Here is a 26614-nt window from a genome sequence, read left to right as displayed (position 1 = left end):
TTGCCGTAATTTCCTTCTACTCTAAGATTCCCTGGGAGGTTGTTCCAAAATTTGGCTGCCCTAAATGGGAAGGCTCGGCCCCCCCCTGCTGCTCGTTTCACCCTGGGGATGGCCAAGAGGCCTGTGTCGGCTGATCTCAGGTTTCTTTTAGGTGTATAAGGTGCGAATTTCTTTTTTAGGTATCCTGGCGCCGTGCCAAATAGGCATCTATGCACGATCGTCATGGCCTTAAAGTGGACTCTTTCTTCGATTCTGAGCCAGTGAAGATCTTTCCTTGCCTCCGAAATATGGTTTCCAAATTTGATTTCCTTAACAATACGGACTGCCTCATTTTGAATGACCTGACAACGATGCAACTCTTTCTTGGTGGCCCCCACTAATAGTGCATTTCCATAGTCAAGACGGGATAGTATGACCGCTCTTGCGATGTTAGCCGCATTTGCTTCACTTAAGTAGGGTCTGATGGCTCTCAGCAGGCGCAAGTAATAAGTATTATTTTTGTATAGATAGTTGACTTGCGATTCGGCCCCTACTGAGGCTTCTACCACCATCCCAAGTGTTTTAACTTGGGGTAGTACTGGAATTTTGGCATCTTTTATACTAAAAGCCTCGTATTGATCGCCTAGTTTGATTCTGGCATGCTGAGCTCCAAAGATCATGAGCTCAGTCTTGCTGTTGTTGAGGCACATCCAATGCTTCTGCATCCAGATATCAATGGTTTTATATACCTCTTCTACTTTTGCACTATCTATTGTGTAGTCTCCCGTCATTTCAAAGACCAGCTGCGTATCATCGGCGTAGTTGGTGAAGAACACACCAATGTTTTCCAATAACTCACACAAACTACGCATGTAAATATTAAAAAGCAAAGGGGACAGACTGGCTCCCTGCGGTACTCCAAATAGGATGAGAGCTGCTTCTGAGAAAGTGTCTCCCCAGTGAATGCGTGCTCTCCTATCACTTAAGAAGGAAGCTATCCAGGCCAATGCTGTTGGAGAGCAGCCGATGGTTTTGTCTAGGGCCTTTTGTAGTAGTTGATGGTCCACTAGGTCGAAAGCAGCACTAAGATCTAGTAGCATGAGCATCCCAGACTTGCCCCGTTCTATCAGCTCTAGCATGTGGGTTTGTAGGTCAAGCATAGCTGATTCTGTGCTGTGGGCTGTTCTAAAGCCCGATTGCTGTATGTGTAGCAACCCCTGTGCTTCAACATGTTGTTGTAGCTGATTAGTGGCGATTTTGTCTAGAATCTTCAAAACAAAATTGGAGTTTGTTATTGGCCGTAAATTGCTAGGGTCCTTCGGATCTAGGCCCGGTTTTTTGACCAGCGGGGTTATTGTAACTTTTTTAATGCTGTTGGGAATTTTCCCTTCGGAAAACGAGGTGTTAATTATTTTAGTGAGAGCTGGTGCAAAAATTTCTTTATTATCCAGGATGATTTTTGTGGGCAGGATGTTCTCAGCGCATGAAGTAGGTTTCATTTTGGCTAATACCTGGCAGAAAACTTCCTCTGTTATAGCTTTGAACTGAAAACTGTCCCTATTACCTGATTTGGGCTCTGCTGTGGGGCAAGTTTCCGTGCTCGTGGATTCCCTTGCTTGAATTATATTAGCTCTAGCTTTTAAGATTTTAGCTGCAAAGGCTTCTTGTACTTTCTCGCAGTCTTCTTTAGATGGATTATGTGGTACTGAGAGTGCTTTTGGCTTTTCAATTGTCTTAAGGATATCGAAGAGTTTACTCATTGAATTAGCAGCTGACTCTATTTCTCTGTTGTAATAATTGAGTTTGGCATTTTTGATTGCCTTTCTATACTCTAGGTCTTTTCGTTTCCAGTCCACTCTATTCTCTAGTGATTGGTTCTGCAGCCAAGTTCTTTCTTTGGCCCGTTTCTCTTGTTTCAATATGTTTATTTCATCATTGTACCATTTGCAGTGATTGTTATTTTTTCTGACTAGCTTATTTTTAAGTGGGGCATACTTGTCCACTAATTTTTGCAGGCCGGAGGTGTATTTCTCTAGCATGGTCTCACAGCTATCATTTTCTGAAAATGAATTCAGGACTTGCTGTAAGCACGGTGCCAGAACTCATAGGACCTTCTCTGTGTTTGTATATTGGCTGAGAAATCCGGATATATGTGTATTCTATTTTCCTCGTAATGTAGAGATCCTTTTTCCCTGGACAGTCTGAGTATTGTGTCTCTGTCCCTATAGTTAAGGAGACGTGCTATTATGGTGCGGGGTGGAGCCCCTGGCTTTGGAGCGGGTGCGAGGGTGCGATGGGCCCTCTCGACAAGAAAGTGTTCCAAAAAGGATTCCACTCCCAGGATAGTTTTCAATAGGTTTTCCACCTGTCTCTCCATGGGGCCCTTGCCGAATGTTTCCGAGACCCTGACGATTCGGATGTTATTCCTCTGCGATCTCGATTCGAGATCTTCGCACTTGTTCTGAGTTTTATGTAGTTCTGTTTTAAGTTGGGCTATGTCACAGCAATGCTGCGAGATCGTGTCTTCATTTGTGCCTATCCTGTTCTCTGCCTCCTTGATGCATGTACTCTCCTTCTCCACCCGCGCTTTCAAAGATCCGATTGTTGCTACTATGTCATCCAACATGACATTAACCGCCAAGAATCCGTTTTGTGCTAATGTTGCCAGGTGGTCTAAAGGATCCGTCTCCTGTCCATCGGGTGTTTGTGGCGTCACCTCAGCCGCTACGTGTGGCTGGGAGCTGGCAAAGGAGTCCATTGGGCTGTTTTTTCCCCCTCCTGAGCCCTTCTTCTCATTGCGGCCCATGTGTCGCAGCCTTCGATTTGGGGGTGGACTGTGTTCTCCCAGGTATTTGTGCTTAATGTGCTACTGGCCAGAAAAAGTAAATAAAAAATAGTGGGTGAGGAGTGAAGGTGTTGTCCCTGTACCCCCACCTGGCTCAGGATGTATTGCACGTTGATCGGAGGTTGGCCTCACTCCTTCTTGGCACTTATATCTCCCCACTGCGCACCCACGGGTTCGTGTTGGCCATCACCTTGTTGAGGTTTTAACAGAGGAACTCCTGCATGTCTCTAAGGCGTGTGGTTAGGCCCGCAAAGCCCGCCGTTGAAATATTGCCTGGGGGGGGGGGGGAACTGTCTGGTCCTCTTCACTGTAGTGGATATGCTATGTTGGCAGACAGTTCCCTCAAACTTGTAGGTCTATACCGAGGCCGCACCAGAGGTCTGAATGCAGATCTTCCCAATGTCTATGCGGGCTCAGGTCGCCGTGACTCTGAGACCCCAATCTCAATTTGACTGTAACCTCATGGGCTCCCCAGACGACCCCCACAGCAATCATGCGCCGATTAGTGATTCCGGGTGTACACATGCTGGCAGGAGCCCCCCGTCGTGTTCCACTTACTTGGCGGGGGTGGCGGGTGATGTCCGCTCCTTCCGTGTATTTCTGCTCCAGGTATGCCTCGGTGGCATGGCAGCCACGTTGTGTTGGGGCACACCAGGCCCCACGGAGCAGTCTTGTGCATGGCCGTGTGGGGCCGGGTAGGCCAGGCCTGCACGGTGCCCACAGCGCCTCCAGCCGCACACCCGTCGGGAGCGAAGTGCAGCCACCGGCCCGCTCCACGGGGTCTCCTCCTCCGATGCTGCCCTTCCGGATCTTGGATGTGTAGCTTGCCGCCGCAGCTCCAGCGACCTCCTCCACTTTTGAGGCGTTGGCTGCTGTTGGAGTATCACACCGGGGGAGGGCAGCCACTCGGTGTCCTTTCCTCGTTCAGCAGCGCCCTGCTGCAGCTATGGCGCCCCTCCCCCAACTCGGCCTGCTGCAGGTCTCCAACTCCGCGGCCCACAGTAGATGTCCTGTGGAGCCGTCGGGAGGCCGCGTTGTAGCCTCTCAGCCGCTGCATCAGGCAGGATTTCTCTGCTGTCCTGCGGCGCACGTATCCTGTTTCCCAGGGCTTGTTCCACGAGCCCTCCACCACCGGATTTTCTATTTCTGGTGTGTCCGAATTGGCACTGGCAGGATATATTTAGCTCAGGATTTATCTCGTGCCGGAGCTCTCCTCTCAGGCAGCCCTTTCTGATGTGCGCAACAGCCCCCTCACCTTCAGTAATGTTTAGAATCGCAACATCAGTTAAACAAATGTGAAATTAGGCACTTTTGAAACATGAAGGGGAAACTATAAGAGAATACATTATTTGATTATTATTTTTTTGCCACACATTGTATTAAAGTATTCTCATTAGAATGCCTCTTGTTAGTATGTACGAAAAATGTATGAATTTGTTTCAGAACAACTGTGGGATTGCATGGTGTACTTACTCCTTTTGATTTGATGTTCTGTTTCATATTTGAATGTATTTATTTTGGTGAACATTTTTACACCCATTTACCGTATTTAAATACATATTTTGAACCAGAATGTGTGCCCTTTGATTGCACATCTGTAAACTCGATTGGCTCCGGTAGGAAACTCCTTTAATTACACAGGCCACGCCTCTTTTAAAGCTAATTGGGATTTTAGGCTGAGTGAAACCCATTTCAGAACCCTGCCCCCTCCCCCCCCCTAATATCGCATCACAGCTCATTAGAACCCTCCTCTTGATTTCATATCCCACTTAAAGCACTGGTTGCTTCCAATGTGTGCGACTGTGCTCATGGATGGAGACCTCCCCATGATGTAAGATTGTATAGGTGCCAACATTCTGACGCTCATGGGATTGAGATTTCGTCAGAGAAATCGGTTGAAATTAATTCTCCCATTGGAACGCATTGGGGTTAAAATTATTTTAGGGAAGAGAAAGTGAAAAATTGCCATCTTTTTCACTGAAAAATCGTGAGTCTCCCGCCTAAATCGAGAGGGTTGGCGTGTATGAGATCGGGTGCTGAGGTGTGAGATTAGTCAGATTGGTCATCAAGGAGTGAAACTTGCACACTTTAAGAGAAATTGAGACTGGCAGCATGCCATCCACCAGGGGAGTTGCTAGGTCTGGAAAAGACCCGGGGCTAAGCTGATGTCGGAACTGTTGGGACTGGGGGCTAGCTAGTCTTTTGGCTGTAGCTCTTGAGATTCTATCCGGGGCTACAACCAAAAGATCAGGGGCTATAGCCCCCTTCGCCCCCCCCCGTAGCAACGCCCCTGCCATCCACACCACCAAATGACAGTGCCACAAGTCGCATAAATTGGACACAGTAGGGAAGATGGTGTTTTAAAGAGTGAACTTTTTCCGAATGCGTGAGACTGTGCTCGAAGGTGTGAGACTCAAACCAGCGAAACAGTGTTTCAGTGAGCGAGACTCTGCTCTTGGGTGTAGTCCCACGTTTAAATGCACGTGAATTTAGTTTTCTACACATTGTGCTTGTACAGGAGGGAGGTCTCGCCACATCGACACTCTTGATACATTACTTGACCAGTGAAACATCTCCAGAAGCGTGTGTGCTGCAAACACGTATATTTATATATTTTTAGTTTTCATTTTTTTGAAAGTTTCATCATTATCTGTGCAAACCCACAAGAGTTGAGGAAGAGGTTTGCTGCTCTCTTCCCTAGAGCAACCACTACTTCCTGCCACAGTTTGGGTTCTATGGTAACACTTCCTGTGATGGTGCGCGAGGCATGCAAAGAGAAGCTGACAGACTAATGACAGTGGATCCGGATGGTTGCTGGTTCCCTCATCGCACCCGACGCGCTGCACCAATTACTGCTAACCGGTTACTCGCCACCTGCGTCACAGCGGAATGCAGGACTGCTTGGAAGTCCCCACCTGCCGGAGGGTAAGGGATGGGGTGCGATGGGATACTAAGCTCGGGGTAACACTGGGTAGGGACTGACTCTGCTCTATGCTGCTTCCACCCGCTTGATCCAGGCATGTCGGGTCTCCTGTTTGCGTTATATGGACGTGGGCACCAGGCAGGGATCTCTCATCATGCCGGGCCCAGTTACTATTGGTCATGACCATTAAGGAATGCCATTTGCAGCCTGCACTTATCTGGACATGGGCACTGGGGGGAAATCTCTCTGTATGTACTGGGCCCTGTTACTGCCCGTTGCCATTAGAGGAACCTGCTGCAGCCTGCAGTCAATGTGGTTTGGGTAATTAGTTGAGAGCGGTTTACTTTAGGCATTGATACGCCCGATCAGGGCTACAATCTGCAGTCAGTGGCCCGCTGGGTGTGGCTATCGTCGGCAGACCCCGCCCCATGACTGCTGAGTTTGCTTTTTTCACACTTCTTTTCGCAGCTCGTAAAGTATTTAGTTTACGTAAGAATGTGCTCATAGTGACCGGGAATGTCTTGGTGACCACAGGATCATACAAGCGCAAGCCAGGCAGGTTTTCGTGGCTCACTGGGCCGTAATGCAGGTCTGTCCGAGACCCCGCTAGGGTAGGTATGACCCGGGACCGAATTCCGGACCTAGGGTTAAGATTTTAAAGAGGAAAGCATTCTGAGCTGACCAACCAATCCAGAGATGGGCCAAGAAATGACGCGCACAGATGTTAAACTCTAGAGCAAGACCAGATGAGCCATGTTCATAGTAGGAGGAGAACAACCTTATTATACAGCTGTTGGGTGAACTTTTGAGAAAGCTGCAATGATAGTGAGTCGCATAATGTAGACTGCTCCTGCCAGCTGCCCATAAAACTGGTCGCGCTCTAGCTCTGCACACACATTGATGTACCCTTGCTTGGCCCCTTCCATTATTTCTATTGGTTTACATTAAGTATCTCGTCCAGAATTGCTGCAGGTAGAATTTTAGCCGCTGTGAATGCGCAGGCGACAAACGAGACTGGAACTCCCAGATATTGACAATGGTCTAGTTATTGATTGATGGGAGGGCTGAAAGGGACATAGAAAAACAATGAAACCTCATTTCAGTGAACATTTAGATTAAATAAGGCTAGGGTTTTGTGACCTCACCAGCGTGTTCTCGTGGGTTGGAAGTGAGGAGAGCACATCCTTTAGGTGGGAGATGGCGCTTGTTTTGGTGCACCTTAAATGCAGAACATGTGGACTGATGGGAATAGATTTCCAGTTTGGGGGGAGGTGGGTTGGGGCGGTGCGAAGAGAGTGAACGACGCAGAATTGGAAGTGGGTGATTGGGTGTGTGAACTGGACTGGGATCTGAGGAGTCGACTGGTGTTCTGGGCAAAGACCATTTCTGCAAGGTAGGGGTGGTGAGGTCTCTAGTGGAATGAAATAATGGCATTGGCCTCGGGTGTGGGAGTCATGTTCTGTGGAGAGACATCCGGTCTGGCGGTGGTTAGAGGAGGTGGCATAGAGTTTGACAGGTAGGGTGATTGTATCTAAGGTGAGGACCTGCGCAGGGACAGAATAAATACAATGGCTGCACGAAGAGGTGACCATTTGTAGTTCTTCACGTTTCCTAGAAAAGGAGGCATTTTCTGGCAGCTTTTGATCCATGTCACGTGACCAATATGTTTCCTGGCTCAAAGTGTCTTTTGATTCCATGTTGCTTGTTTCCTTTTTATTTCTATTGTCCCTGCTCTTGAAATTTCTGGCATTTCCTTTCCATCACAGCTCTAAAATCACAGAATGTCTCTGACTTTTTGCCAGTGCTTGGCATGAGCAGGAAACGGTCTCCAGTCTAGCTGGCACTTCTTGCGCCGTCTCTGGTCCAGTGCACTGTGTGTGATCTCTCTGGAGTTTAGACAGGACTCCCTACTTTCCCTGGTTGAGCAATAGGGGCCCATGTTGTGTAGGTGGGATTTGTTGTTATAACCCATACATTTCCGAACTCTAAGTAGGATGGACTGGTCATAGTTTATTTTGAAAAGAAAACCGCTAATTATTTACCTAACAACCTTGACATAAGCATAATAGTAGGTGTTTAATGTTTGCAAACCAAGTTAAAGGTGATGCAAGTGCACTAAATGCCAGGTACTGCCCTCCCATGTGGCCAATCCGTTAAGGCTAAAAGAAAGCGGGTAGTCGGCCAAGGCGCCATCTTTCTTTTATTGAATGAACTTTGTTCACACTCTAAAGGAGCACTAACAGAATCCCCACAATAAACGCTGCAAGATGTCTGTCAAGGAAATTAGAAGGGAGCTCCCAAGAAATGAAGGAACCAACACTGTGTTTCCAAGGGCAGATCCCGCAAGGCAAGAAAAACATGAGCAGGAGCGCTGCAGCAAAAATGGAGGCGCGCGTAAGCTGGTTTGGAATGTGGTGCAATACCAACAGATATTGCTCCCCCCTTCCAAATCACCTTCTAATATAGTACCGTGATTATTAGTTGTGCCTTCTAAGATAGTACTGTGATTATTAGCTTGTGCATTCGTAGGATAGTCCTGTGATTAGTAGACTGCGTTGCACCCTTACAGATTAGTACCTATTGACTTGAATTACTTCTAGAAAGCACCACAACAGAATAGTACTGTGATTATTAGCCTGCGCCTTCTGAGATGATATTGTGATTGTTGGCTTGCACCGCACCCTTGGAGCTTACCACCCACCGACTTGAGTCGCATCCAGATAGCACTGTGATTATTAGCTTGTGCCTTCTAGGATAGCACTGTGATTATTAGCTTGCACCGCGCCCTTAGAGTTTACCACTTACTGACTTGAATCACATCTAGAAGGCGCAACAACAGAATAGTACTATGATTATTAGCTTGTGCCCTCTAGGATAGCACTGTGATTATTAGCTTCTGCCTCTAGGATAGTACTGTGATTATGAGCTTGTGCCCTCAGATGATATTGTGATTATTAGACAGCGCCACACACTTAGAAATTAGCACGTTAACCTGAATCACATCTAGAAAGTACCACAAGAGAATAGCGCTGTGACTATTAGTTTCTGCCTTCTAGGATAGTTCTGGGATTATTAGACTGAGTCGCACCTTTAGAGCTCACCACCTACAGACCTGAGTTACATACAGAAAGCACCACAGTAGAATAATGCTGTGATTGTTAGCCTCTGCCCTCTAGAATAGTAGTGTGATTATTGGACTATGCCGCACCATTAGGGCTTTACATTACTGGGCTTCCAACCTGCGCCTCTCGAGGAGAACACAATGATTATAACCCTGTCCCACACTGGGATATTACCATGACTTTTAGCCTGGACCACACTGGGATAGATCTGTGCGTCGTACCATTAGAGAATTGGCAAGAAGGCCTTTAAACTTTAAACCAATTCTAGAGAGTGCCACATTGGGACTGCGCAGTAAGTATTCGCCCCACCGCGCCGGCACTGTGATCATTGGCCCTGACATTCTGAGATGGTGCTGTGAACAATAGCCTGCTTCACACCATAAAGATTTGTTTGTTGCTGTAAATCTCTCCCAGGGAGAGCCACATAAGGAACAGCCACCGAAAAACCCTAGCGATATAATGCTAGTAGCAATGTGACCTCACTAGACCACCCCAATAGATGGAGCACAAGCTTATATTGGACAATCCCCCACACCAAGTCAAACACCACAAGACAGATGGACCAAAAGCACAAAGGTCAACTCTGTAACAACAAACTGAACAAAAACCAACCAGAAAGAAAAAAAAAACACTCAAAACACAAAATGCTGCAAAACCAAACTGGACCAAAGGAAGGACAAAGAGCAGAAAGAACACACCAAATTTAACACCACCAAATACTCTCAACCGTAGAACATACCCCCACAGACAAGAATGATAACAGAACCAGCACCGAGAGAAGAGAAATCCCTATACCGAACTCCATACCTCGCATATAACCACTCACCAGAACAAACCGACCCAACATACAAGTCAAGAATGACCAACAACCAAACACCACCACGCAGAAGAAGAATGGACAAAGCTAGAGATAGCTATAATCGACACCCTAACTCCTTCCATCCCCAAAACAAGAGGACCATTCGCTCGCCAGCCACAAAACTTCGAAGAGGAGCCTGATGAAAACAAAAACCCAAGACTGAACCTTGAAGAGCTTTTCGACGACACAGACACAACTGTACCAACACCTCAACTAGAGATTGACTCGGAAGGAAACCTTAACACCAGGCAGAAGACGGTGCCAACAATAAAGCACAAACCAAAACATACCTTCACAATCCACTGCGACCTAATAAACGCAAGATCCATGTCAAAACACTCAACAGAGATCTTCGACCTTCTCTGCAACAATGGCATCAACATCCTATTTATCACAGAGACATGGCTGGATGACAACTACAAGATCACACTCCAAAGTTGCCTCCCCACCAACTTTAAATGCCTTCAGCTAAACGGCAAACATAAAAAGGAGGCAGCCTCGCAATAGCATTCAAAGTACACCTGAAAGTAAAAAACCAACATTAAATTCATACTGGTTTACAGTCCACCGACGTACGATGCAACCATCGACAACTTCATAGAAGCCATCACCAACATAGCCATCGAAAGACGAACATCTAATAATCCTGGGGGACTTCAACATTTGGTTCGAAGAAACACATGCCAACTCTCAAAACTCACTAATTGGGAAGCTAACAACCATGAAACTACAACTGCTGGTGAGGGGCAACACACTCGGCAGGACACCCTTGACACAATCTTTGCCAAGAAAAAACTTATCACCACAGCACCACTGATACAAATACTTTGGAGTGACCATTTCATTCCATTCGTGATCACACTACAAACTCAAATCAGCACCCAGCCCCTCAAGATCCCAACCACCAGAAAAAGAAACGGGAAAACCGGCAAAGCAAGCAAACTAATAGAATAACTGGAGATGACCAAACCTTCAACAGCAGAACTGGAGAAGGCAGACCTAGACGGGAAAGCAGAGCTACTCCACAAATGGATTGCTGATGCAATCAAAAACATAATCCCAGAAAAACCATTTACACATCAAGAAAAAGAGCAATGGCAAAATGGTTCACCCCACTACTAAGCACCATGAAATGGAACAACAAGAAGCTGGAATTGAAATGGAGGAAAGAATACGACCAAGATAAGAAAACCCAGTTTCAGAAACAAATTCGATCATATAAGAAGGAAATTCAAAAGGCAAAGGGAAGGCATTATGATAACCGAATCACCAATGCCAACAACGCACAAAAAGAAATGTTCAACATCATAAACGAAATGAGAAAACCACCCGGCTGTGACAACACTCCAATACCCTCACAGAAACTATGCGACAACTTGGCAGACCATTTCAAAAACAAAATCAACGACCTCTGACAAATCATAAAAAACAGACCAGCCAACCCGAACACTCAACCAACTGGACCTCACGAGGAGCCACTGCACAAACTCCAAAACTTCCCGGAAATATCAGTAGAGACATTCGTCATGCTGGTAAAACATGGCAAGAAAGCAGGATCACCCATGGATCTCTGTTGCCTGACATCTACAAAACAATCTTCGCACAAGGAACTCCATTGGAATATTACTGAAACCTCCTAAATCTGCCGCTCACAACATGTACTGTACCACAATCCTTCAAATCGGTATATATTAAGCCACTCTTAAAAAATGCAAGTGGCGATGTGGAAGACCTTGCCAACTACAGACCGATATCAAACATTGCCTACCCGGCAAAGCTCGTAGAAACAAACGTATACAAACTAACCCAGGAATATGTAGAAAAACACAATTTACTAGACCAAGCACAAGCCTGCTTCAGACCCGCAAGAGGAACAGAATCGGCACTACTATCCATCTGGGATGACCTAAAAACAAACGCAGACTCCAACACAACCTCGACTCTGATTCTGCTCGACCTCTCTGCAGCCTTCAACACAGTAAGCCATGACACCCTAATTGAAAGACTGGAAGATATAGGCATAACGGACACAGCACTACTCTGGATCAAATCATTACTAGCAGACAGAACAGAAACCGTACGGATAAAACCCTTCAAATCTACTCCACGAGTTAACGACTGTGGAGTACCACAAGGATCAACACTATCACCACTATACTTCAACATCTACCAGACTCCAGTAATCCGGATCTTCAAAAAATACATTACATGCTACAACTGTGCAGATGACACTCAAATCATCTACAAAATCAAAGATACTCAAGCCAAGCCCTCAACCCTAGTAGAATGTCTAAAATAAATCTTTGACTGGATGAAAGCCAATAACTTGAAAATCATCCCAGGAAAGACAGAAATCATGATTATATCCATAAATCAAGAGCACAACCCCTACATTCCCTGGCCAACGGAAATGGGAACCGGGTCCACACCATCTAAGGTAGCAAAAAACCTGGGAGTCCTAACAATGTCCTAACCTTAGAACCACAAGTAAACACAATAATGAATGCTTCTTCCTCCTTCACACAAGAAGAATCCTACCTTTCCTCTTCTTCACCCACAAAACACTGACAATCGTCACCCTCATCATGTCGAGACTCAACTACGCAAACAGCCTCTACCTCCAGATGCATGCCCCAATACCCCCTGAAGAAACTACAACACATCCAAATTGCAGCAGCCAGACTTCTCAAACTATCCAGAAGAGACTGCATCACTCCGGCACTAAAAACAATACATTGGCTCGCAATCAAACATCGTATCACGTTCAAAACATTGTGCACAACACACAGGGCAATCAGTGGACAGGCAGCAGAATTCCTTCAAAAGAAAATAATCTACAAGCCAACGAGACTCCTCAGATCAAACAATGAAATTCGGCTGGAACCAAAACCATATGTCAAGAAAAAACTAGGAGCCTCCTCTTTCTCCCACCTAGCCGCAAAAACCTGGACCAACCTCCAGAAAGGAATAAGAAACACCAAAGACCACCTAAAATTTAGGAAACTTCTAAAAATCTGGCTCTTCCTCACCTCGGTTTCAAATTGAAACAACTAAAACAATCTAACAGGAAACACAAAGAACAGACTGACAGATTATATTATTTGGCACAGATAACACCCAGGACCAACTAAGGGGTACTCTTAAAAGAACAAGAGACGACGCTAGGTGGAATAGAAAACAAGTGACAATCACATGAGGACAGACATTTAACATACATGCCCAACACCACCAACAACCTGCCCAATCAGAAAGGACGTAGGACAGCGTAGCTGACAACTAAATCAATCCAAAACCTAGGTTACAGCAAAGACAAACTGGGATAAAAGGGTTAGCCGGATACAAAGATGGAAACACAAAAGTAGCTATTTTAGCATAATGACAAAGAGATGAAACAGCCTTATCATGCTGAAATGTAACCACCAAAAGGAAACCACCTTCTCAAAATCATGAAGGAGGTGGACATTCAGATCAGCAAGTGCAGTAACAAGAAGTGCGAGGCAGAGTGGGGAGGGGGAGAAGTGCAGGTCTGTGCGAAATGCGAAGTGCTAGGATGGGAAGGGAAGTGCAGGTTAAAGAGGAGAGAGTGCAAGTGCAAGTGAAAGGGGAATGGAGATGGGGTGGTGGGGAAGAGGGCAACAGAGGCTAGGCTGGTCGGAAGGGGATTCCAGGAGCTCAAGTGCTAGGGATTGCATGGGGTGCGGGTCCACATGCAAAGTGTGAGGAGGGGGGTGCACTCGGTGTGGGGGCCTGGTGCCCTTCAGAACTCAGAGGGAACCAGGCAGGCAGTCACTGTGGCAGACAGGGGTTTTAGCAGGGGAGGGGGAGAGGGAAGTAAAAAGTAAAAAGGAGGGTCTTAAGGAGCTTCCAGAACTTAAGTTGATCCGGCTCAAGCCTGAGAGGGGCAGGGAGAACATTACAGGAGGAGGCTCCTGCAGAGGAGAGAGATCTACCCCCACTCTGTTTTCTGAACTGTCTGATCTGCAGAGAGTTGGAGCTAGAAGACCGAAGGGCTCTAGCAGGCAGGTATTTAGGGAGAGATAGTTGGATGTAGCGGGGTCCCAGGCCCCAAAAGGCCTTGTGGATGATGCAGAGGGTCTTGAACTTGATCCTAGCAGCAACCGGGAGCCAGTGGAGAGATTCTAGGGTTGGAAAAATGCAGTCCCTGGGCTTGAGGCCAAGGATACGTCTTGCTGACCTGTTCTGATTCGTTGAACAGGGCAAAGGGAGGCTAAAGGAAGATTGAGGAAGAGGTTATTGCAGTAGTCCAGCCTAGAGAGGACCAGAGCTCTGGAGACAGAGTTTCTGGGGAAAGGTGAGAGGTGAGCAAAGGGAGACTGGCTCTGAGGAGGTGCAGCTGATAGTGAGCCTTCTTGCCAAGGCCCACGATGTGCAGTGAGGAGGTGAGAGAGAGGAGTCAACGATGACACCAAGGTTTTTTGCCTCACAAGAGGGTCAGGGGAGGGGACCCATAGACGGCGGCGAAGGAGTAGGAGGGAAGAAGGGAGCTCGGGTCCCATTGAGAAGAATCTCAGTCTTACTGTCATTAAGGCAGAGATCATTGGCCATACCGTGCTTGAATAGCAGTCAAACAGTCGGGGATGAGAGATGAGGAATAGGAGGCAGTGGAAGGAAGCTTGAAAGAGAGCTGTGTGTTGTCTGCATAAAACTGTAAGTCAAGAGAGAAGGCGGATGCTAAAATGGAGTTCTAAACTCTGACCTGGTGGGCAGAAGTTTAGGAGGACACCCTCTGTTTAGAGAAACAGGGGAACCTTCTGGACAAGCCAGACCAATCTAGGTAGCTTGGCAGGTGGTCAGGACTAAGTCTCGAAAGGGGTGAGAGTGATCAGAAGCCCATAATGAGCACACACAGTAACGAACCACAAATGACTCTGTGTATATGAAAAAAATACATTTATTGTCAGCCGGACCAATAAACTTTAATGATGCAAAAACATTTATCACAAAAAATCCTTATACTATACAATATATATACATTACGTTTCCTAATGCAATACAATGGTAAAACACAGCCACAACCTGTAAGTTAACACATTTGTACTGGGAAGACCCCCGGCCGGCCCATAGAGTCGGGGTTTGCTTCAGAGTACTTTTTTTTTATTTTTTATTTGGTTGGTTGAAATTAATCAACCTTTCAAATATAAAACAATCATGAATACACATTTGAATAACAGCAATTTGATAGATGCAAAGCAAAACAACAAAACAGACTTCAAAACAGATACAACCATAACATGAAAAAAATTGGCAAACAGCTAATGATGCACAGTCTAATGCTAAACAATTCAAAAAATTAACAGTCGCTATTTGGATTGCTGTGCATGAAGAATTTAAAATTGCTGCCCCACACTCTCGCTGATCTAAATGACCTGAATAATTACAATATTTTGAGAAGTGTATCTCTCGATCACCACGGAGAGGAACACATTCCGTAATCAAATGAAAGAGAGTTTTGTGAGTGTCAGGTATCATACAGAATCGACAAATGTTACTTGATATGGGAAGAAGTTTGCGTCTAACTTGTATGTCTCTTGTGGGGCATAAGTTAAATCTCAAATGTAGAATATCTAAACAATATCTCGGAGTGGGTGATAGCAGCAGATAAGGAGCCACCAGAGTTTTTTATGAGGGAATCTTAAATCATCCCCATCTTTGTACTGCAGGCAAAGATCTCTTGTCAGAAGCCAATCAGATTGATAGATTTTAAATTTGGCTCTGTCGGGATTTGTTAACAAAGTTTCAATCGAGATTTCTGCAATTATCAAAATTTGGTAAACTTTGGTTAACCATGTGTGCATGAAGACTTGTGTTACAGAGAACATGTAGTCAGCTAATGGTTTCAATATAGAAGTATGAGTGGTAGAAAGCAGGCATTTCCTAAAGAGTGCACAAACATGCCAGTTATAAAGAGCTTGTAATGAAACAAGACCCAACTCATACCTAATCCATGGACAAGGAGTACATTGTGGTAAGTGTAACACTTTCCTCCAAAATTTGGCCTCCCAAAGTGTGAAAAACGATAACTCGTCATGAAGGGTTTCCAAGCCATAGAGTAGAGATGGGGTAACTTTCAAGTTCCAAAATTGCAATGCCGGAGTGATGGAAAATTTGCCGTATTTAAACATTATAAGGGAGGCCTGCGAGATGGCAGTCTTCAATTTATTACCTACGTGAGCGATGTGACTAGAAGCATGAGACTTGCCCTCGAAGATCATCCCAAGATAAGTATATTGGGAAACCAAAGAAAGTGGAATGTGGTTGATGTGCCAAAGATGGATAAGAGGCCTGTGAGTTCGTGGACAAAAGGATACAATTTGAGTTTTGTTGGTGTTAACTCGTAGTTTATTATGATCAATGTAGTTATGGAAGACATTTAGAAGGTTCTGTAAACCAGAGTGTGTTTTGGAAATAAGCACCAGGTCATCAGCATACATTAACGCTTTGACTTGATGATTATTGAACTTCGGTGAATCTGAGATGATGTTTTCAAAGGCTAGTCTCATGTCTTGAATAAAGTAATTGAAGACAGCTGAGGCTAAAAGGCAGCCTTGTTTTAAGCCGCGGGGTGTGGGTATACTTGAAGAGAGGCGCCCGTCTAATGAAAGGCGGATTTGTATTGAGGTATTAGTATGTAAAGATGTTATTATATCTAAGAGAGTAGATGGGCAATGGTCATTTAAGAGTTTGGCAAATAAAAGGGGTCTGCTGACAGAGTTAAAAGCAGCGTGTAGGTCCACAAAAGCAAAAAAAATTGCTGTTTTGTGGCATGACAATGTGCTTTGAGAGCATTTAGACAGATTAGATTGATGGAAGTGCCTAAGCCTGCAACGAAACCTGATTGCTGAGGATCACGCAGATTTTAATTTTTAGTCCATTGATTGAAGTCTCGTAGAATGAATTTGCAAAATAATTTACCCGGGGCATCCAAAAGTGCGATAGGGCGGTAGTTAGATGGTAAACTATGATTGCCCTTTTTGAAAATTGGAATGACTAATGAGGTCTTCCAAGAAGGAGGAATTGATTTATACCTTAAGATATTAAGGAAGATGTTATATAAGATATTGGCCCATTCAAACGGAAAGGTCTTAAAGATCATGTTGGAAAGGCCATCTGGGCCTGCTGCCTGAGATGAACTCGCTTTCATGATTTGCTCTTGGATGTCAGAGATGGAAAACTCAACTCGCCAAGAGCCAAAAGTAGTGGATGGAAAGCCGATATTATCAAAATCTGGATCGTGATAAAGAGAAGAAAAGTGAGTTAGCCAAGCTAGATCTGATACACCATTGATCTGCAGAGCACCTTGCGAGTTAGATGTCCGGTTATGAAGGATCTGCCACATAGTGCTAGAGTTTTTATTCTTCATAGCCCTGAACATCATTTCACTGTCTTGTTGATATAGAAGTGCTTTCCTACTTCTGATCCAATTTTTGTGTCTGCATTTAAGCGTAATGAGGTCAGAAATAAGGGTAGAGTAATTTAATCGAAAGATGGCTCTTCGGGCTCTTCGATAATCGGCTTTAGCAGCTTGGATGTTCGAATCAAAAACATGTGTATGTCGACCAGTTAGCCTTCTCGAAGTAGACAGAGTATTAACAAATGGGCATAATAAATCAGAATAGTGAGAGTGATATAACAATTGAGCATGGTAATCGACACTGTTTCCAAATGAAAGCAGCGAAGAAAGATTCCAACGCACTCGAGAGCCAACCGGATTGACCAGTAGTTCAGTTGAAGAATGCTGTGATTCTTCCACATTGGACAGCCACCAAATTTTCAAGCTGAGTAAATTGTGGTCACTGTATGGAAGAGTAAAAACAGTGAGGCTGTCTATGTGTTGGAACAACTTGGCATTCACGTAAATATAATCGATGATGCTTGAATTAGTACCGCGATGCCAAGTGCTTTTAGGCGGAAGGTCGCCCGGAACAGCCCCATTTACCATGTTGCGCTGCGTCATAAACGCGGACCATATAACTGTGACTTGATTGGAACGGGCTTGGTTCCAGCAATCAAGGTAAATGTCACCAAGAACGATTGTATGAGAAATATGAGGAGTTCGTGAAACCACGTCAAGAATGGAGGCCAAGCCATCATAGAAAGATTTGTCTGTTTGTCCACAAGGATTGCAGTAAATGTTGATAAGGGCAATCGTGAAGGTACGATGTATGATCTTCACTAGTTGGATATGGGCTTTCACTGATGTCCAAGGAAGGGGAGACAGAGAAACCCATCCATGAATTGACAGCAACCAGCAGGCCAGAAGATGGTCGGCCTTTGGTTGGAAGAGCCGGGAGCAGAGTGAGGTCAAAACCATCCCAAACGGGGAATTAACAACCACGTTTCCTGTAAGGCTATAATGTGGTAGGTAAGAGATAGAGAGGACATGGAAATATGTAAATGAGCATGGCCCCGAGTATTCCAACTCACAAGGTTCAAGGAGGATAGAAATGAGATAGTTGATGGTTAGGACGAGCAGGTCTGGGATGAAGTCGAACAATTAGGGAATTTGTTCCCTGACCCTTGATAGATGTTCACTTTTGGTTTTGAAGAAGTGGGATGTAAGGAGGATTCCGGATCAAGTGCTAGAAGGAAGCCCAACTCGAACAATTGCATTTTGCAGCGCCAGATTATGTTGCACGCTGCAGCTGAAGGGATGCGTAGCCTGATCAGAGGAGCAGGTATCGGATACAAATTCAATCTGATCTATGTCTTGAGAGATAATGGCATTCAAGTCCTCAATGTCTCCAAATATGTTTTGGACACTGGCATGATTTAAATCATAATTGGGAAAATTGCCATCTCGACATTTAAGAATAAAAGAATGGGAAAGAGGTTGTGATGGTAGTGATGATTTAGAGGAGATCTTAGTTGTCGAACTTTGGATGGGCCATTTTGGTGATGAAGCTCCCGGGACCGATCTGAGGCATGAACGTAAGATGTTTTCTTCCTCTTGAATAGTGATCACGGTCGGGCATTGTGTGGACAACTCGGAGGCCTCGGAACCCAACTGCACGAGATCTAATCGCGAGGCTAGATATGCGTCCACACTAGCTTTTAAATCAGATAGTGCACACGTACAGGCATGGGGGACTGAGGCAAAGTTGAGGCAGAAGATTGCCAAAAAGTGACATGCTTTTTGATCGTAGGAGCAACCGGCACGCTTGTAGATTGAGATTGCATTGCAGGAGCTAGGACAGATGACTTAGTAGGTGGTAAGGATAAGGGTGCTGGAGGCATCCCCAGATTGCCCAAGCGTGATGCCAAATACGCATCAATACTAGCTTTGTAATCAAAGTGAGTGTCAGTCGCGGATGGTAAAGTAGACACAATCGGTAGATGAGAAGAGACCTGAGAGAGGATGATTTGAGATTGTAAAGATTGTGGCAAGGCAACGGACTGATGAGAAGGCTCAAGATGTTCGATGGATTGAACTAAATGACTGAGCGGAGAAAGAGACTCAGAGTGATTGACTGGCATTACAGTGGATGAACCTGCTATGATGGAAGAGAAGGTTGCAGAGGAGAAACTGCAGAGAGAATAGACGGGAGTACAGTGGGTACTGAAGACTGCCCTAGAGCTTTAAAAAAAGCTTTGAGGGTGTGTTTGGAGTGCTTTGAGGCAGGAAGATTTTTGGTGTTCTTGCCTGCCCGACAAATTCTACGGGTTGGAAGTTTGGCAATGGGAAACACATTGGATCCTGTGATAATTACAGAAGGGGAGACGGAGACAAGTTGGTTAGAGTGAAGAGGCAAGGAAGACATTTTGGGGGAGCATCTAAAGTTAGAATAAAAGGGGAGGTGGGAACTGGCTCAGAAGGCAAAACAGGGACAGGTGTAGATACTGGTGCAGAGAAGTGAGGAACGGATGAAGGCAGAACAGCCGGAGGAGAATCGAGAGCAGCAACAGGATGTGTTGGGCCACTAGGCACATCTTGAGAAAGAGGCACTAGAGGCAAGTGAGCGAACACTGATAGGTTTAATTATGCCAGGGATCGAGGGAAGATGACTTGTGACAGGAACAATAAAGCAATCTGGAGATGATTGAATGGGTGCCTGCACCTGCGCAATGAAATCAACAGGATGATGAGCAGATTGTGTTTGTGAGTGTGTAGAGGAGGAGTTAGTGGGAGGTGGAGAATTATGTGCATGCAACCATTTGGCTAGCTCTTCAAACAAGGCTGATTGATTAGAGAGTTTGTGATCTATGGTATCGTAAAGTTTACTCATGGTTGAGATGGCAAGGTTAATGGAAGTGAGGGCGGTTTGAATGAATGAGAGTTGTTGAGACACAGCAATAGGAGATAGTGTGTGTGGAGCTCTTGGAGTGGGCATAGCAAAAGAATCAATGAACGAAGATGAGCCGATGACTGAGGAATGAATGGAGATCTCGGCTGAAATGTCTTCATGTTGGGCTTCAATTTTGGATGAGATAGATGTCAGACTTGAAGAAGCATGAATGGAGATGTCTGAAACATCAGGCTGCAAAGAGGGGAACTTAATGGGGGACAGGGCCAAGCTCTTATATGGTCGGCGCGGTAGAAGGTTAACTGAATTGAGCAATATCAGACCGCAGATGAGTGTTCCTATGCGCCTGGGGAGAATGATGTACAACTGAAGAATTGTTAACCGTAGAAGAAAGAGCATTAGTTTGAGGGGTTTTAGAGATAAGAGCTTGATTCTGGTGCGGCAAGTGAGATAAATCATTCGGGGCTAGTGGAAATGGAAATTTGGCAGGTAGTATTGAGCCAGAAATGCGAGGAGCTAAGAAGGGAGTCAGCGCTACGGCTGTGAAAAATCTTGGAGATTGTGCTGGTACTGATGACCAGCAGTAAGGCTTGTCTCCTCAACATTATTGGGCATGTTTGTCGTTAGTTTATAAAAGTGAAACACCATTCAATGATTGCGTGATCTTAAGAGTTGAACAGTAAACTCAATAGGTGCACCAGAAATTTGTTTTCCTCATTAAACAAACAACAACAAAAATAAATTATAAAGAAAAGAAGAACGGAAGTTAATATAAATCAAGAGTCCCAAAAAAAGGGGGGAAAAAACACGATTAGCATCGTGATAAGCAAACAGGCAAAACAAACAAGTTAAATTAAAAACAAAAATTATAACATCAAATAACTAAATAAAAGGATTCCAAACAGACCGCAGGTAACGCGGGTAAGCGGGAAAGCGGTACTTTAGCCGGTACTTTGCTTGTGTGCACGTGCGCTGTGCGCGTGCGCAAGCAATATGTAGCAAACGAGCTGCAGTAGGCTGACACCAAGGACCAATCCCTGCGAAAGTGAGGCAGGATTACTGGGTGCAATGTCAATCACTTTGCAGGGATGCTGATAGTGCACTAAAGAAAAGGCTGATAGTGCGCTTTCTTTAACAAAGCCAAGTGGAGTCCAACAGCGCAGTGTAGCAGGAGCAGAGTCCACGCGGGAAAGCGGTACTTTAGCCGGTACTTTGCTCGTGTGCTTTAAGACAAGATAGCTGCACCTTTGAGATGGATGGGGGTGCAGGTTTTCTACTCCAACACCAGTCAATAAGGACAACTCAGTGGTTTGGCAAAGGGAGTCCGTTTAATGACCAGTACAAAAAACAGGGAGTTCATGGAAATCGACAGTGATGCGATAGTCGGTCTCGCTTCGACTCAATGAACTTCATTCAAACAAGAACATTTATACTCAAAACTCGTCATAATTGACATGTAACACTTAAAAGTTAACATGCAATTCTATTGGTTTGGAAAAGGTAACTTTAATATAGGTACTATATCTGTATATTGTAACGGAGTGAGCGGATTGGATAAACTCTTTCAGGTGGCCGTCTAAGCCCTTCCTTCTAACATCACTCTTGTAGACGTCACTAAGAGTACAACGTCCCATTGGTTCTACTATCTATAGGACGCTAGATTATTTGGTCCATTGTGATTGGGTTGGTTTCAACCCCATGCATACATTTCCACTTTACATAGCAGCACGCAGAATGGTCAGCCAGATGCAGGGTGCCCCACGATTCACCCGGCCTTACTTCAATCAATCATTACTTTAGTGGCTATGTGTCAATTAGTTGGCTGTGGTTGGCCTCGAAACTGTATCTTCTTGTCAGGAAAAGTTATGATATCTCTGTCTGGGCAGCTGCCAAGCATAGGTGTGAACCCGTGCCTCTTCTTGCTCGGATGGTCACGTGCTACTCACACCGTGAATCTGCCTAGTTTCCCTCAATTTGTGCATTTAGTTCTTATTCGGTTTGCCACCTGCCTACGCCGCCTTATCTCGACCTTCCAGAGATAGGATATTCTGTTCTTAAGTTTCAATTCTGCGAAGCTACTGTTTGCTCCTTCTATTGGTCTGACCTGGAACAAGTTGCATTTGCTAAGTTTTGATTCAGCCATCTCTTCTGGTTTTAGCTGCAATACGAATCTTGTCCTGTTTGGCCTCTAGTAACCTGAGATGATTCTGCTTTTGTGTAAAGTGGACTCGCACTTATATAACGTGCTTCGTTGAGGTAGATATGTATAGGTGGCGCTTGCCGCGGTCTATCTTCTACTAAGCATAGCAATCCGCACTGTTTTCTTAGCTTTCTTGCGGTTTCAAGCATATGTACAGGCGTTAGCTGGTTGAATTACTTCATCCTGCTTTACAGCTTAAGCTTATTTGTATTACAACATCGTCTCTCCTTCTAGGTTCAAGATATCCTTATTCATGGTGTTTCGTCTGTGTCATTTTTTGGTTCTGCACGTTAGTCCGGGCCCTCGTGACGTCACCATTCGTCTTCCATTAAGGCCTTTTGGGTTTCTTCTGGGACAGTGTTTAGGCTATCTTCATTTCGTCTTATTTGCTGGTAGGGTTTTCTCAATGGATACCTTACGGTCCATGGTTTTCTAGGCATCAGTATTTCAACAGGTGGTGTTCTCCTGATAGGCACTGGACAGAGCCCTACTGCGACTCTCTGCTGGTTTATTTGCTCGTCATACGTCACGTATTTTGGTGTGAATGTTCCTGGTACTTCAAAATGGGTGATGGGAGTGTGGGCTTTATTTGGGACCTCCTCTACACATTAATAGCATTAGCAATTCTTCAGAGTGGTTCCCCAACTTTTGAGTTCAACCCTAACAAGAGGGGAGCTCAGCAGTACAGTTGTGCGTAAAAATGCACAATCGCGCATGTTAAGCAGAAAGCGGGTCATCTTGGGAGGGCTTTAGCAAGTCAGGAAGGGGCTTGCGATGATGAATTGGTTCCCACTATTTGAGCAGGGTCTGCCCCTGGGGGCAGAACCGTTTTCAAAAGGTGAGAATAGCTAGGGAGCGCAGGCTAACCCAGCCAAGATCAAATTTCTTTAAGGCATACTTGTGCGTAAAAGTGATCAGTTGTGCCAGGGGGCCACCGGTAAGTGATGCAAGTACCCACCGATCCTCGGCACAGTCTGACCAAACTTTGCCAGTTTAGTTGAGATCGCTAGTAGGTTCGAGTCCTGCAGTTTCGCAGTGCTCCGACTCTCAGCGGCTGTGGGAGAGAATGATCGTCCATGAGGGGACAGTTGCCCTTTCTCAATTTCCATGGAGGTATGAAGAAAATTCCAGTGCAGCAGGCTTCATGGCACAGGAGAGCAGAAAAGCAAGGCATCTACAGTGACTGTCACCAGCAGGCAGTGACGCGGGAATCGCAGATGTGTGCCGCGTTATGCACTCTCCTAATTCAGAACTGAGAGGAGCTAGGCCAGCGAAATATGGTGGGAGAATGCATGGCACCACAAGCAAGCAATGTCCAAGACTCAGGTTTGCACTCGAGACAGCAGCGGTTCTGCGGGAGACCCCAAGGTAGAGCTGGACAGTTCACTGGATGGCCCAGGAACACTTCTGAAGGGGCTCGTTCAGAGGGTAAGCAGGGGGACGCCAAGAGTAGTTGTTCCCACTACTCCAAAGGGGCAAAGCGCCTTGGCAGGCCTTCTCGATCAAAGAAGAAAACAGGGGTCCGACGGGACAGCAGAGGGCTAACGGTGCCAATATCTTCCCAAGAGTGTCTGGTGTTTTCACAAGTCCATTTCTTCGTGCACGAGACCTGGCTCTTTCTGTAGTTCAGTGAGAACTCAGGTGATCGACCTTGAATGGATGCAGAGCCCCTTCTCTTATACAAGATTAGCTTTGCACCGAAATCGAGGCCTTCCAATCGAAGATGCTCTCTTGCAGGCATCCCAGTCATGAACCAATCATGGTCCACCGTGGCCTCAGTCATTCAGGCACTCCAGACATCCTGGCACCAGTAGTGTGGATTGGGACCAGATAGGCCCAACCCACTTACTGGGCACACGCATGTGAGAGGCAGAAGCCCGTGAAAGAGATCGGTTTTCGCGGGAGGCTGCATCCCTAAATAAGGAAAACCTGGGTTACTCGACCTGGGGGAAGGCAAGGGACAAAAAGGCCATGGGACAGAATAAAAGACTTTGTGGCTCTGCCATTTTCTGACCTGGTCACAGTCTTGAACCAAACGCGGTAAACGTGGTGTGATTCAGTAAAAAGAAGTAAATCACTATAAAAAGTGACAACTGCCACCAGTTTGTCCCAGGCACACTTGTTTCCCAATAACATGTGAGTGGAAGCCCATGGGAGTACAGCTGAAGGCTGGGCTCCACTGGTAAAAGTCAGAATAGGATAGCCAAACAAAAGCAAAAAGTTGGGGGGGTCCATAAATGGAGGGAAAATTGCACATAAATTAAATCTTTCCTAACCGCAGAGATCAGGTGGGCTAGAGGGGCAAGGTTGTTGTTGAAGAGCCACAGCGAGAGGAAAGAGCCTCGAGGGATGCCGCTGGTGTAGAGTGTGATGGGGAGAAAAAAGGGCCTAGTTGAAGCTAGGAAGGTCGGTCAGAGAGGATTGAGGTCCAGCATTTCATTGCCAGGTCTCTGAAGCCAAGGGTGTGGCTGAGCCAATCCGGGTGGCATGATTGACCATGTCGAAGGCAGAGGAAAGATCCAGTAGGATAAGAATGGATGGAGAGTTGGAATCGTGATTCGGGAGCAAGTCCTCATTGGTGTTCAGTAGAGCAGTTTTCCGTGCCTCTGGCTGCTCTGAAGCCAGACTGGTGGAACCAACCGATTCAGTTTGTTGGATCAGTTGGGAGATGACCAGCTTCTCCAGGAGTTTGCCCAGGAAGGGCGTAATGGATATAGGCTGGTAGTTAGCTGGGCAGGAGGGGTTGGCAGAGGGCTTTTTGAGGAGAGGATGCACAAGGGAGTGCTTGAGGGGTAGCAGGAAGGAGCCAGTGGCAAAGGAGTGATTACAGAAATCGGCCAGAGCTGGTACAAGGGAGTCATTGTTATCCTTGATAGTTCTGGAGGAGCAGGGGAGCACCTGTTTGGAGGAGACTTTTATAGAGGGGACTAGTCTAGAGATTTCATTCGGTGCTATGGCGAGAAAGAGGAGAGTATGAGAGAGGGGCCCAATGGGGGGCCTGAGAGGTGGGGAGGGAGGAGGTTGGCGAGAAGAGGAGAGAGGACCTGATGTCCTGGTTTTGGTTAAAAAAGTGGCAGGCCAGTGAAGTATAGAGGGTCAGGGTTGGCAGGGGAGAAGTGGAGACTGCAATAGGAATGGCAGGTCTCTTGCAGGTTTCAAACAGTTTGCCTGTGTTGTTAGGGTATACACGCATTTCGCCAACCTATTTTTGATCGTGGTACTTTTCATCGCCGGATTTTTACATCGCCAGAAACCCCGTTTTTTAATTTTTTTATTTTGGGGGGTGTTGTTGTTGGGGTATTATTATAATAGTAAGGGGGTGGTCTGGGGCAGGTAACCCCCGCCCCCCAGAATAAAAAAAACAAACAAAAACAGGGTTTCTGGCGATGTGAAATCCGGCGATGAAAAGTACCACGACCAAAAATAGGTCGGCAAAATCACGTAGAACCGTTGTTAGTGGCCCCAGAGATGAAGGTTTTGAAATGGGCCCTCTTCTTTGAGTGGATGGAGAGTCTGTATTGCCTTTGGAGCAGGCGGCAGGCCAGTCTGTCAGAGCATGTGCCTGATGCCCGCCACTTCCGCTCAGCATTTCTGCACTTGCGTTTCAGAGAGGCTAAGTCAGTCATACCAGGTGTTGTGCTTGGAGACAGGCTTCATGCAGATCCTTGTAACTGGGGCAAGGATGTCCAGGGTGTTAGTGAAGATTAGCAAGGGCAGAGTCAGTGTTTGAGTATGTGGCAGGAGTGGGAGGGGGAATTAAAGTGGTGGCAAAAACAGCAACTGACACTTGTTTCATTGGTCGAATTACAGAGAAGGTGACTGGCAGTGGAGGCAGAGGCTTAGCTGGGGTACCTAAGTGTTCCAGGTGAGAGGATAGGAGAGCATGGTCATACCAGGGGAGGTGGTGTAGTGAGAGGGTTGGAGATGGGTATGTTTGCTGAGATGACAGCATCCAAGGTAGGTCCGGCTGAGTGAGTCGGACTGGAGAGATGAATGGTTAGGGAAAGTAAGTCACAGAGGCTGGGGAAGAGTCCAGTGGCCGATTCAGGAGAGTCGAGGTGAATATTGAAGTCTCTGAGGAGAAGCTTGGAGGTGGAGGCGAGAAGAGGTGAGGCCAGACCACTCCAAGAGGGAGACTGGAACAAGGGTCCTGTAGATGGTGACGAGAGTCAACAAGAGGGTTGGAGAGACACCAAGCCTGCAGATGAGGCATTCAAAGGAAGAGTTGGAATGATGGTAGCAGGGACCCATTCAGGGAAGATCTTGGCCACTCCGCCTCCAGATCGGTTAGGCCTGGGCTTAGAGAGGATCTTGTAGCCCTCAGGGAGGAGTGTGTCAAAAGCGGTGATAGAGCTGGCAGTGAACCACCCCATCGCAGTGAAAGTGAGAATGTCAAGGTCAACATCTTCAAGAAGGAGATCGAT

At 46.0% G+C, this 26614-nt stretch overlaps 1 protein-coding gene across 4 annotated transcripts in view; it reads left to right on the top strand.

The window, feature by feature from the left end:
- The window catches only part of RGS14 (regulator of G protein signaling 14), a 507547-nt gene that overhangs the window by 99899 nt on the left and 381034 nt on the right, over window positions 1-26614 (top strand). The window contains exon 1 of one of the 4 annotated variants that reach the window (XM_069651539.1): window positions 5600-5749. The exons of the other annotated variants lie outside the window; for them this stretch is intronic. Coding sequence (XP_069507640.1) covers window positions 5714-5749 — 36 coding nt within the window. The 5' untranslated portion in view covers window positions 5600-5713. Of the gene's footprint in view, window positions 1-5599; window positions 5750-26614 lie in introns of those variants that run through there. 4 annotated transcript variants of the gene reach the window in all.

Source organism: Ambystoma mexicanum, chromosome 3p (genome assembly GCF_040938575.1).
Source record: "Ambystoma mexicanum isolate Mex_15411 chromosome 3p, UKY_AmexF1_1, whole genome shotgun sequence".
In the NCBI taxonomy this organism is placed as follows: Eukaryota; Metazoa; Chordata; class Amphibia; order Caudata; family Ambystomatidae; genus Ambystoma; species Ambystoma mexicanum.
Note: the sequence above shows the minus strand (reverse complement) of the source record. Positions and strands in the feature narration are given on the sequence as shown.